Here is a 13966-nt window from a genome sequence, read left to right on the forward strand (position 1 = left end):
CTGGCAAAACAAAACGTTTATTTTAGCTCAAGCGTGCGGCCCCCGTACGCTCGATAGCCAACGACGCCGTGCGAGGCCCTCGCCGCGCTTTCCTGCGGTTGTGTGGCTGTGCGTGGGGAGCGGTGGCGCAGCGGTTAGCGCGCTGCGCTACAAACCCAGTCGCCCGAGTTCGATTCCCGCTCGCGGCCACCAACACCAATGACGATTATCTAAAACGGTGTTGGGCCTCCCCTAGGTCGACACGGCCTCAATTGAGTACCTGGTGCGGTGCGTAGTAAACATCGCCACCGGGATCGACAAAGGGGGGTGTGGTGTTGGTCATCCCACCCCCTCGTGCGTCACAGTGCCGTCCTTCATGGGGTTATCTACTCGCTGACGGCACTTGCCCCAACGGTCTGTTGAGGCTACACGGGGGGATCTTTGTCCTGTGTCTGTGTGTGTGGCAGAGTACGGCTCCAGTGATGCGCGCCAGGCCTGCAAGAAGCACGAACTCTACGTCAGCTTCCGCGACCTCGGCTGGCAGGTGGCATGCTCCCCGTTTAAATATTTTTCCCCGTCGCCGCTGCTGTTGTTTGTGTGTTGTTGTTGTTGTCATTGCTCTTTGCATTATTGATGCGCGTTCGTTTTGCGGGTCCGCGCGCGCACCAGTTGTTTGGCTCTTGGCGGTTCGTACTGTTGGGACCCCCGCCACCCCCCCGCTGTGGGTCGGCACACAAAGGCGCCGAGTGAATGAAAGAGAAATGGCTTTTGGATGAGTTTCCACTCAAGTGTCTTATAATATGCAAGTGGGCGCGAGCATTTGGCGCAACGGTTGGGGCGCTGCGCTACGAATCCGGCGACCTGATTAGCACGGTTGGCTACGTACGGTGTGAAAGAAGTTCCACATACGTACATACTACATACGTGTTAGCGCACCCTCTCTACCGCGTGTGTCGGTCGCCCTAGGTGCTGCGTCACGTGGGGGAGCGCTTGTGTAGCGGTTAGCGCGCTGTGCCAAGAACCTGGCGACCCGAGTTTGATTCCCGCTCATGGCCAACACCGGTGACGATGATCCGAAATGGTTCTGCGCCTCCCCTAGTTCGACTCGGCCTCAAATGAATACCTGTTGCGGTGTTTAAACATCGCCACTGGGGAGACGAAGGCGGCCGGGCGTGGTGCTGGCCACCCACCCACTCGTGTGCCGTGCCGGCACTTGCCCCAATAGTCTGTTAATGCTATACGGGGGATCTTTGTCTTTTGTTGCGGCATACTTAGGTCCACATGCGCCCCCAGCTGTTTGTGGACGTAATCGTGAGTTTTCAGTGAATTATAAAACACAAAGTAAATAAGCAATGTGTCGTCTTCATATATCCATCAGCCGTTGTATAATTGTCATACCGTGTCAACCCACACGGTTTACCCCGTATTCTTGTACAGGGAAATTGAGTTTTCAGGTCCACACGGCGTACAGCCGTTTCAATATGGGCACAAAAACAATATATTTGTTTGTGTTTCTCCCTTGTGATGGGACTTTGTGGGATGAACGTTGAGATTCATAAGGGCACTGGGTGACCAATACGGTCTGAAATGGTTTGTAATAAGGTAGGGCACTGATAAGGGGTTGACCGGTACGTAGTGGTGAGTGTACTTGTGGTGAGTGTGCTAGTGGTGAGTGTAGTGGTGAGTATCCTAGTGGTGAGTGTACTAGTGGTGAGTGTACTAGGTGTTGACAGCTGTGATTTCTTACACAAGCTGTCAGCCGCACGGCCTTCTAGGAGCGTCATCATTTCAGCAGCATTGATTCAAGACAAGAAAATCTCTGGACCAGTTTCGACATACGATGTATCATCAGCAGAGTGAGCTCGCTTAAATCAATGCTGGTGAACTGCCAATACAGCCAATTCTCGATGTCTGTGTTCAAGGAAGCAGGGTGGAGTGGCCCAGATGAAACAAGAACACAGAGAATGCAAAGTGTATCTAAATTAGTCACCGACTCACAACTAACGAGGAGCAGACAATTAAACCAGAGGGCTCGTATAGACGTTCTCCTTGAATTATTTCCATAACCACGGTTCATCCGTGACCCCTTAAAATCTGCCCAGGGATAAACAGGAGTTGACTTGAGATGTGAGATGCCGCAGGGTTTTTCCACGAGGAGATGTTTTTTTTTACCGTACATTTGCATCCCGGGTCTCCATTGTAAATGGGACTCGCGTGTCAATGGCCTCTCACGAGATTATACATTAAACGCATGTATGCATGCGTGCGTATTTGCACCCAAAAGCCTAATAAATAATGAATTACAAATTTAATAGTTTTTTTGGGACAGCAATCCCATAACAATGAATTCTGCATACTATATCCTCCAAAGAAAAACGGACCCCCATCGTAGCAATGTGGAATATTCACCGCCGGCTCAAGGCCTAGAGCCAAGCACTGCCCTTTCCTCGCCTGAACAGGACGACCCTCGTCCTTTAGCTTCTGATCACGGCTGCTCACCCCTCCGGCCTCTTGTGCACCAGCCCATGTGACGCGCTTGTCCCCACAGGACTGGATCATCGCGCCCGAGGGCTACGCGGCGTTCTACTGCGACGGGGAGTGCTCCTTCCCGCTCAACGCCCACATGAACGCCACCAACCACGCCATCGTGCAGACACTGGTACGCGAGCGAGCTGCTCCCTGGCACGGCAGCGCCCGTAGCGTGCCCTCTGTGTTCACACGTGTGCGCTCTCTCACCGACATCCTGCAGCACTTACTAACCCGGCGACCCGAGTTGGATTCCCGCTCACGGCCACCAACACCCGTGACGATTAACGGAACCCTTCCTGGGGCTTCCCCTAGTTCGACTCGGCCGGTGCGGTGTGTGAACATCGCCACTGGGGAGACAACGCTTGCGGGGAGTGGTGCTAGCCATCGACCCCCTCGTGTGCCGTGCCCGACCTTCATAGGTGCTGCTCGCTAGCCATGGGTGGAAAAAACAATTAAACCCCATTTCGGGGAATTTAAACCTGGTTTAATGAATACGAAACTCTGAGAGGCTTAGGCTGCTTCCTCGTCGGTGCTGCTATCGTACTCGGGGCCGTCGGGCACGGGGTAGTCGTAGAATGCGGCGGGCAGGTTGGTCTTGATGAACACGAGCTTCTCCACAATCGTGGGCGACAGTGAGTTCCTTAGCTTGGAATGGATGAAGCCCATCGTTGAGAAGTTGGCGAAGTGCGGTTATGCAATTAGAACCAATTAAAACGGATTTCTCCCAATCTCAGATGATCGGGTTTAATATAAAAAGACAATTAAACCCGACTGTGCCACCCTTGACCCAAACGGCACTTGCCCCTACAGTCTGTTGATCGGCTATAATGGGGGGGATCTTTGTCTTCGTCTGTGTCTGTGTGCAGGTTCACCTGATGAACCCCGAGTTCGTGCCCAAACCTTGCTGCTCCCCGACCAAACTCAACGCCATCTCCGTGCTGTATTTTGACGACAGCTCCAACGTCATCCTCAAGAAATACCGCAACATGGTCGTGCGCGCGTGCGGCTGCCACTGAAGCCCCACGGACCGATGTCCACTGCTCTTCGTCTCCAGCTCTCGACAGGAGAACAGCTGCAGATTCCTAGAAATTGACCCACATTCTCTTTTGAAATATAAAATAAACTTGCCGCCAATCAACCGGGCAGGCGCAGGTTTGATGTTCCACTGGCGAGGCAGTTGCCAAGAGAAAGCCGATGTTTGCCGATATTCGGTGCGAATCTCAAACCAAACATCAGTGTTTCCGACTCCCGGTCAGGGTCGGATTTGGCGAAGGAGGCTGAAATGGGACATTTTTATACGGCCAAAACCCTCTAGAGGGGCCCACAACAATTTTGTCTTACACATTTTTTTTAATGAAGAACAATGTAACTGTTTATTCATATTATCGTTGTAATATGAACAATACGAACTGCGTATGGGAGTGTGTGCCAGAAGCGAGGGTTGGGGGTTTTGTGTGTGCACATGTGCGTGTGTATGTGTGTACATAAGGGGGAGGATGAGAGGGCGGGGGGGGCGGTGCATTCTCTGCTCTGTTGTCCTGGGACATAGTTACCCGAATCCATCCCAGGCCTCTCGTCGGCTTTACCGTCACGGAGTTGATCGTCCCCCCCATTGGTCGGACACGCCACGTGCATCGTCCCGTGTGTGCAGAGAGACCGCGTAGTCACCGAAGGTTTTTTGTGGTTGTGCTCCCCGATGTGTTTTGGGGTTGTACCGCGTCACGTTTTTGCACGATGTGTCGGATGTTTTTTTGTTTGCTCCACGTGCTGGGAGCTTCCTAAGAAACTCGAGTCGGACGCTCCCCGGCTCGTGCCCAACAAGACGCCGTGCGACCGGAAAAAACTCTGCGCAGAAGCCTTGGCAACGCCTCTCTCCAATCGCCGATTGGTCGTCAAACCGGCAAATTCGTGGGGAAAGACGCTGACAGAACACTTGATGGCCAAAAGTTCCTCAAATAAAAACGTCATTTATTTGAATTAAAATTGGTGTTTTTTTTACTGAAAATTCATAATCATGTTGACGTGTAAATGAGCCTACTTAGGGAAGGTTATTTTTTTTACGAGCCGTGCGCCAGACCACAACCTGACGCTCGTGAATGGCATCTGTGGGCTGTGCAAGCAGGGGAGCAATTGAATGGTAAAAAAGTTGTAAATTTCTTGATGGCTGTTTTCTTGCAAACCTTCGCCTTCCTGGTTTACATTCACCGATAGAAAAAAACTGCCGAATCTGCAATCATATTCAGCGGTACTGTGGGAAACATTTCAGAATCGAAATTTCATTTAAAAAAACTTTACATTTTCACGAGCGTAAAACACGATAAGGGTATATAGTCTGCAACGTTAATGACAAAGTGTTTGCATTCTGTTCCATTTGCAGTGGTGGGGCAGCTATCCGACTGTGAGGTGATGTCTGTTCTGTTTTATTCATTACTCATGAATGGATAATTATGAATGGATTATTATCGAAGTGGCCCAAGACCATTCTGACCGCTTTGCATGAACCTGGCGACCCGAGTTTGATTCCTGGCCACGTCTTATCATCAGTGTCAAACTGGTTCAGGCCGCCCCCTCCACCAACGAGAATTGAAGGATGCCCATTACCGATATGGAGTGGGGAGGCCTTCATCCAGCAGTGGATTTACGAACGGCTGTAAGTTATTACTATGAAGAAATATATATATAGAACCTCCTGTTTTCGTGTTATGCAGTTTTGCGGCGTGTGGTTGGTAAAGCGTAGAGCAGACAGCATTGTCATTCAACAGGAAAATGCCTCGCCACTCTATTTCATAGCCTGAATATTTGTTTTAGTAATATTGTAAAACCACTAACTGTAAATCAGCATACTCATTCCTGGTCACTTGCATTTTGACTGTGTACACTATTGTATATAGCAAACACAATATAATTTATTTTACCAGTCTTTTTCCATCAATATAACATATTTCGCCAGTTTGTGTAATAAAACGATACAATATGAAATTCGGGATTCTGTTTCATACATTTTTCAACAATGTTCACATCATTCACTCAAAAAATATTTTTATCGGGAAAAATACAATCCGACGCACAAAGATCACCTCCCGTGAAAACATAACAAAGTGTAACAGCAAGTGCTGTTAGCGAGCACCTATTAATACGAGCAATGGCACGATGGAGCTTCCGTGGGGTAACGGCTGTGGGTGTCACGGCGACTAGGAGATATTAACTACCTCGCCTGGTATGCAGGAGTTCATGAGTTTCGATCCCGACCCCGACGCCTGCTGCATATTTGGAGTTTGCGTGTTCTCCCCACGACCGAGTGGATTTCTCTCCGGGTCCTCCGAGCCAGACAGCAGAGCTTCGTCATTTGTGTAATGCGGCGACGTCGAGCTCAGGGCGCAGCTGGGTTTGGCTAGCAGACGCAGTCTTCGACAGAAATGCTCGACATCATCTGCCATGCACCACAGTTCTGGTTATCGCGAGGAGCCCCCAGCGGGCAGGAAGTTTTGCTGCGCGCAGGAGACTGTGGGCCGGTTCGGAAACCTGTTGACCAGGGGGGCCTCGCCCACGGTTCCTGAGATGGAACAAAACCAGGCGGGGCTGATCGTGGGATCGTCCACGAAAAGAACGGGCTCCGTTTGGACGTCGTGAGAGGAGCCCCCCCCCCGCCAAATCGCTCCGCAATGACTCTGCTGATGCACCTCCTGGCAGCGCAGCTCGTTGGTACGTGGTTTAGGGGGGGCGCCCCCCTATTGACAGACGGGCAGCAAAGGGTCTGGTTTTCGCAAAGGGGTGCGTATATGTGGGCTAAAGTAGGGGGCACAGGCGGTGCATCAGCCAGTCATCTCAGCCATCTCAGTCGGTCGACCCGTGGCACCTGGGTCTGCCCCGTGACCTGCCAGCGGGCGTTCGACACTTCACGTGGCCTCAAGGTGCACATAGCTTGGCACAAGCGTCGTGTTAATGCCACTGACACTTAGTAGCGAATGGCGGTTGTTGTTGCTAAAGAAGATTGCAAGACGACGCGTGACGCCAAGACTTGGCCGCGCCTCGACCATTACAGCAAGCCGAGGGAAGGAGGAGCGGAGTGGGTGGAAGAGGATCCTGAGATGGGACCCGTGGCTGCGCCAAGGGTGGCTCAGTCGGGTTTTTTACAATCGGGTTTAATTGTCTTTTTTTATATTAAACCCGATCATCTGCGATTGGGAGAAATCCGGTTTCATTGGTTCTAATTGCAGAACCGCACTTCGCCAACTTCTCAACGATGGGCGTCGTCCATTCCAAGCAAAGGAACTCACTGGCGCCCACGATTGTGGTGGAGAAGCTCGTGTTCATCAAGACCAACCTGCCTGCATTCTACGACTACCCCGTGCCCGACGGCCCCGAGTACGATAGCAGCACCGACGATGAAGCAGCCTAAGCCTTGGATCAGAGTTTCGTATTCATTAAACCAGGTTTTAATTCTAGATTTGAAGCTTTCGTGACTGCAAGGATTCATACTCTTAGTTCTTTCGGTAAAGTCACGGAGGTAAAAAATGAAATTAAAATTAATAAAAAATAAACCAATAAAAATCAGGACGTTTCGGAGGCAACAAGTCTCCGTCATCAGGTGGGACCGTCACAGCCAGATTTGCTGCATCTGCTGCATCAAATCTGGCTGTGACGGTCCCACCTGATGACGGAGACTTGTGTTGCCTCCGAAACGTCCTGATTTTTATTGGTTTATTTTTAATAATTTTAGTTTCAATTTTTTACCTACATGTTTTAATTCTCCGAAATCGGGTTTAATTGTATTAAAGAAAAAACCTGATGCCTGCCGCTGGAAAAATCGGTTTTTTCCACCCACGGGCTGCGTGTGAACAAGATCGACGTGGGATGCCCGGCTCCGGACAGGCGGCGGGATCTGCCGTCGAGTACGACGACATTGCACGTGCTGACCGTCAGTCCGTAGATTTGGAGCACTGATGCCCGTCACCACCGCCTCGATCCTGAAGGATGAGCCAATGAACTTGCCAAGCGAGTCGTTGCACGTCTCGACTTTGGCGGCTGTCTGCTTGAGATGACCGTGGTAGACTGGGTTGCGGGTCATGTCTCAGCCTCTTCACAGGTTGACAGGCGTTGTGTGAAAATCGTAGGTCGATTTCAGGTGAACATTCTGGAAAGTAGATGGAAGTGTGCTGCTGAGTGAGTGTTGAGCCGCAAACAACAGCTATCGGATGATGAGAATTTGTCCCATTTTTGTGATTACATTTTTAAAATACATTTTATTAGAGCATCGCTTTTGAATATTTATATTGCCCTTTCCTGTAAATAACAAAAAAAATCTAAACATCGAAATTACTGAAAAAACAGCGATGTTATTTATCCGATAACATGTCGGATATATCGATGGTTCCATGAAAAACATGGAATGCTCTTTCAATGTCTCATCCCTGATCTGTCTACAGCTTTGCCAACGAGAAGGTGGCAGTGTGGGTTGATGAGAGGCTGTGGAGCCGGGAGTTCTAGGTTCGAATCCAGCATTTTTTTAAATTAAATAAAATCACATGGCTACATTTGCAATTGAGAGTACACATTTTATTTCCAGTTAACATTTTTAAAAAATATAAACAAGTGGAAGGGTTCGACATCAATGTTAAAATTTACAACTACTTAATAGCCAGAAGATTACACTCAGCCAAAAGCTAACCTGGTGCAGTGGGTAGTACTTGCAGTGCCTCAACGCAGGTGGGCCGAGTTCAAACCCCTACTTGTCATTTTTATTTAATTTCCAACTTTTGGTGGCGACATCATCACGCACACCCCATTTGCAGGGCCACACGCGTGCACTGCAATCACTACACCACCCGAAACCCCATGGCACTTGCGGGGAGCGCAGTGGCTGTGCGCCTTGCAGCAGCAGACCGGCAATGTGGAGTTGGAAGTCCCTGGGTTCAAATCCCAACCTCAGCGGAGAAGACAATAAAAATATCCACGTGGACATGGAACAACGCTTCTCTCAAACAAGGTGGGTGATTTACATGTAAGTGGTGGATGCATTAACATGTCAATGTGTATGCAAGACAGGTATGGTGCGGGAGTCAGGAGATGATGGAGACAAGAGACACCTGGAGGATAAGATCAGAGACAGAGAGGGGGAGGAGAGGGAGAGGTGGTTTCTACCAGTAACAAACGCATACAGCACACGATTTAACGAGACACACAAATTGTCGCACATCGGATTGCTATGGCAGCCACAGAAGAAAATGAACGCGTCTGAAACTCGGTCTCGTGGATTCAGGCCCCCTTGCAGACTGAGAAACACCTCTCCTCTTTGCCACATGGCGTTTTAGTCCATCGCTAAACCATAACCGCATTCCCGAACCGTATCCCCCCAAACACCAACGGAACGCCTCACTATAACCCAAGGCCTCCTGTCAAAATTCTTGGGTCAATGTGTTCAGTTGGGAGGTCACTCCCCCCCGCGTCTCGCTGCTGCCCCCTCTGTCTAATTTGGAGTTGCCTCCCCCCTCAGCAGTGAGAGCTACAGAAGATACATTCCCATAAATTGTGATTTAAAGCTTTCGTGACTGCAGGGATTCAAGAATATAAGTTCAGGCTAAAGTCACTCTCTCGACGTTCACCTTCTGAAGCGCTCGCTCGTCACCGTGGTGTGCGCGATGACCACCACGAGACGTTCTTTCGTGTTGTGCGCGATGCTTTTAGCGCCACAGCGCGTGAATTTGTCGCGTTTATTTTTAATTGTTTGCTGGTGACTATTTCATATCGGAATCGCCTCCAGTGCTTTTGCTGCTGACGGCAATAAAAGTTGTTTAAAAGTCAAACGTCTCTCGACGTGTGCTTCTGTTTCTTCCTCTCCGCTAGATGTCCCCCCCTCCATCTCTACATGAACACAAGTAGCCAAACAAACCCGCCTGCCGCACTTTACTATCCTTGCCGCACTCCCACCGTGCACGTTGCTCCTCCTGGAGCCGCGTCTCGGGGTCGCTGTGCTCGGCTCACGGTCGCGTCGCCCCCTAGTGGCACACGAGACGCAAGCTCCCGGGGTCAGAAGAGTCCTGGACTCAAACAAATAAACTCGAAACGCGTTGATGTGAAATGTGGAGGGGCAAACCGGAGGGCCCGGAGAAAAACCCACACGATCACGGAGAGAGAGGCACGCAAACTCCAAATATACAGCAGCAGGCGTCGACAGGGTCGAGATCGAACCCACGACCTCCTGTGTACCATATTCTTAGGTTTTTTTCGGTAACGTCACGTAGGTGAAAAATTTGAATAAAAATGTATAAAAGTAAAATAACAATTAAATAAAAATCACGACGTTTCGGAGGCAACACAAGCTTCCGTCTTCAGGTGGAACCGTCACAGCACGACAGCTGTATCAAGTAAGTGGAACCGTCACAGCACGACTGCTGTATCAAGTGAGAGAAATTCCAAGAAAACAGTCCTTGTATATATACTGGTTGAGGGTGGGAGGAGCCAATGTAGGCCATTGTTTTTGTGAGGTTCGGTGCGGCTGAAGCACGCTGTTAGGAATGAGCCTTTGTTGTGTAAACTAGGTGCGGATGATGTAAAGGTGCGTGTAAATGGGGCTGAGCCTTTTGTAATGTAGAGATGATGCGGCTGAAATCGCTGCCAGGAAATGAGTCTTTGTTGTGTAGAATGGTTGACTGAGCCTTTGTTATGTAGAAGTGGTGCGGCTGAACCAGGAGGTGGTTAACATCTCCTAGCCACCGTGATGATGATGAGAGAGACACGTAAACTCCAAATTCGTTCCGAATGTTTTGGTTTACATCGACATTTTCATTCAAATACACCTTGGATAATATCGAGTTATTTTTCATTCGATACTCCAAAGCAGTTAATAACGTGTTCCCTAAGTCTAAATGCCAATACTGTATCCACCACTCTGCATAAACTTAGTGAAAACCAGTGTTCGGTTCGCAATACAAAATCTGACCACAAAGTGGCAGCATTTTCAAAGATTGATGGATGTAACCACATTCTGAAAAATAAACTGATTGGGGAAATAATCATGAGAGAACAGGGATGGGCTAATGCCGAAGGCTTGTATGTGTTGTGGCTGTGTATCACACCTGTTAACCCCTTATCACCTTATGACCAATTCAAACATCATTGGTCACCCCGTGCCCATATAAATCTCAGCGCTCATCCTATAAAGTCCCATCACAAGGGAGAAACACAGACATCTGTACGCCGCATGGACATGAAACCTCAATTTTCCTGTACAAGAATACGGATAAACCGCGTGAGTTTGTGTATAAAATATCTTACAGTCTAGACTTAAAGCCAGAGATTTATTTCAGCCCGATAGGGCCCGGTCGACGACCCGGATGAGTGTTGTTGCACCCAGCACACACAGAGTAATCCATCTCACCGCTCCTGGTTTGTTGTTGTTGTTGTCGTTAGGTACGTTTTGTTGTCCCTCACCCCACCCCGCACCTCCGATCAGCGAGCTTGGCTACGTACGGTGGGAAAGAAATTCCAACATACTTACGTCGAATCCACGGAAAATTTCGGGGAGAAATGTCAATGTCTCAATATAATAAAGTCGTTTTTGTTTTATATGCAGATTAACTACGAACGAGTGGCAGAATCGCAAATCTCCACCAGTGAAATGATGGTTGCAGGTCTGAGCACGCGGGCATTGTTTTGTTGTCAAAAATAATTAGAGTACTTGCTCACTCCACTGCTAGAGGCCTCCACGAGACGCAGGTATTTGGTCTACACAATCCACGTTGGCGAGAAGTCTTGTTACAGGTGGCAGTACTCACACTTTACCACCCCGCACGCACGTAACCTGCATATCCACCAACTCTCTCTGCTTCACGTTTACCCATTCAAAGACCCGCTACGTGGAGAGGGGAATGTCTACTGTAACGCAGGGAGGTTATCTGGATCGCTTGTCCAACGTGATGCCCATCACACCGCGGGAGCAGACCACCACCCCCCACCGCCCCAAATTGTAGGGATTTGCATCGAGGACTTAAACACCACTCACAAAGACAAAGACCCCCCGTGTAGCCTTTAACAGACTGTTGGGGCAAGTGCTGTTAGCAAGCAACTATGAAGGGCAGAACGGCACACGAGGGGGTGGGTGGCCAGCACCACGCCCGGCCGCCTTTGTCTCTCCAGTGGGATGTTTTACTACACACCACACCAGGTACTCATTTGAGGCCGAGTCGACCGAGGGGAGGCCCAGAACCGGTTCAGATAATCGTCACTGGTGGTGTTGGTGGCCGTGAGCGGGAATCGAACCCGGGTTTCCCCCGGATTGTCAGCTTCGGAGCGCAGCGCGCTAACCGCTCCACCACCGCTCCCCACCACTCGTGACATCAACAGCGCACGGACACACAGGCGGGCGAGAGGGGGCACCACCGTCTCACACAGCTCACAGCCCCGCCACGTCTCTCACCTCTGGGGGACTGGGTCCCCTGCTGACAGTAAACCTTCAAAATTTGACCCTTTTTTACCAGTATCAAAGTATGAAAAAATCAGAATAGGTTTTACCCTTTCTGGCAATAAAACAGGTGTTGAGATGTTCAAACACCAAATAGAAACCTTTTGCAAGATTAACCACACATACTTGTGGTGAACAAGCAAACAAGAACATGCTCTAATAATATTTGCAGTGTCCTTGAAACGGATTGGTCTACACCAGAGGCAACCTTCTTTAGCGCCTCGACTTTTGGCGTTCTCTGGTCTGACCCCGGTGAGACTCGGCCTTGAATAAGGCTGTCTGGTGTAGGCCAATCCGTTTAAAAAACAATGCCTCAAATATATTATCAGAGCATGTATTTTTGCACGTTCACCACAGGTACGTGTGGTTAATGCAGACATGATTCCTTGCAAAATGTTTCTATTTGTTAATTGAACATCTTAACACCTGTTTTATTGCCAGAAAGGGTAAAACGTATTCTGATTTTTCATGACATTAAACCGTTTTACACGACAATTGTATCTAGAATACAAATACAATAAAAGATCTGTACGAGAATGTTACTTTGCAAGAATGTTATATTTGCTACATGAACCACAATGTAGCAGTACGCAGTCAAAATCTGCCACCAATACTGCAAAAATATGCAAGAACGTATTCTTAGGTGTTTTCGGTAAAGTCACGTAGGTAAAACATAAAAATTAATAAATTATTAATTTTGATGTTTTACCTACGTGACTTTACCGAAAACACCTAAGAATATGATTCCTTGCAGTCACGAAACTTCAAGTCTAGAATACAAGAACGTCTTTATTTTAACACCGATGCGACTACCATCAACCACAGATATTGGGGAGAAAAAAAATCAGTCTTAATTACCAATGTCCTTAACACCTACCCTTAAGCTTCAACACCCAACCCATAACCCCTAATAGGGTTTTATACCTTTTACACAGACCAAGCACAGACACATCTCAGTCAGTCTAGGTTCGCACCCCCTATAAGCAGGGTTGGCTAAGTACGGTGCAAAATAAAGTTCAACGTACACACGTGTCAACACTGCAGTGTGTGCTGCAATAAAGTTCAACACAAGATCGCCACGAGATATCGGTCCAAATCAATTCCCGTCACTCAAACACAGCCAGCTAACATAACCACAAACCCCCTCCCCCCTTTAACCTAGACCAGGGGTCGGCAACCAAAATAACAAGAAGAGCCATTTCTTTCCAATTCGGTACAAAATTCAGTATTTCAAGAGCCGCAATGCATCTGAGTACATACTGTACATACGTACATATCGTCAAGAAGCAGCCCGTAAAGAGCCGCATGCGGCTCCGGAGCCGTAGGTTGCCGACCCCTGACCTAGACAAACACGACGGAAACGGTGCGCCCCCGTTAATATTTCATGAATTTGAATCCCATGAAGTTATGCGATTAGGACGAAAAGCTGGTCCCACGCTTGGATAAGAATCTGTAGGGAGAGGAGTTGCAAAGACTCGTCTCGTACCCCTCCCCCCCACTAATGGTGGGGCCCGTCAGTCAGCAGTCACTTCTTTTGAACAATGCTGGTAACGTACAAATAACCAGCAGCCGCACAAGCCACCCTCCCACACTGGCACGAGAGCATTTCATGGCATTACGTGAAAACTTGCTACAAAATTTGATACCGACATCATCGTTTCCACCGTACGAATTAACTCTTTGGTTCTTTCGGCAAAGTCACGTAGGTATAAAATAAAATAGATCACGACGTTTCGGGCGCAACACAAGCACCTGATTACGGACGCTTGTGTTGCGCCCGAAACGTCGTGATCTATTTTATTTTCTACCTACGTGACTTACCGAAATAACCAAAGAGTATGGATTCCTGCAGTCACGAAAGCTTCAAATCAAGAGAGCGTACGAATGAAGACGCGCTGGGCGGCTGTGCCGGGGCCCCATGCGGCGGACTGTTTTTCCCACTGCGGAAGCAAAGCCGTGCCACCGACGTCACAATAAACAAGTTAAAATGCACGCGGG

At 48.9% G+C, this 13966-nt stretch overlaps 1 protein-coding gene across 1 annotated transcript in view; it reads left to right on the forward strand.

Annotated features, from left to right (window-relative positions):
• LOC133344161 (bone morphogenetic protein 7-like) overlaps nt 1–5498 on the forward strand; it is a 44351-nt gene extending 38853 nt beyond the window's left edge. Inside the window, exons 5-7 of the mRNA XM_061554164.1 lie at nt 447–523; nt 2528–2638; nt 3375–5498. Of these exons, the coding sequence (XP_061410148.1) occupies nt 447–523; nt 2528–2638; nt 3375–3524 (338 nt within the window). The 3' untranslated portion in view covers nt 3525–5498. The remainder of the gene's footprint in view (nt 1–446; nt 524–2527; nt 2639–3374) is intronic.
• The last annotated feature ends 8468 nt before the right edge of the window (nt 5499–13966 follow it).

Source organism: Lethenteron reissneri, chromosome 19, assembly GCF_015708825.2.
Source record: "Lethenteron reissneri isolate LAM-NWPU_2019-01 chromosome 19, ASM1570882v1, whole genome shotgun sequence".
Lineage (NCBI taxonomy): Eukaryota > Metazoa > Chordata > Hyperoartia > Petromyzontiformes > Petromyzontidae > Lethenteron > Lethenteron reissneri.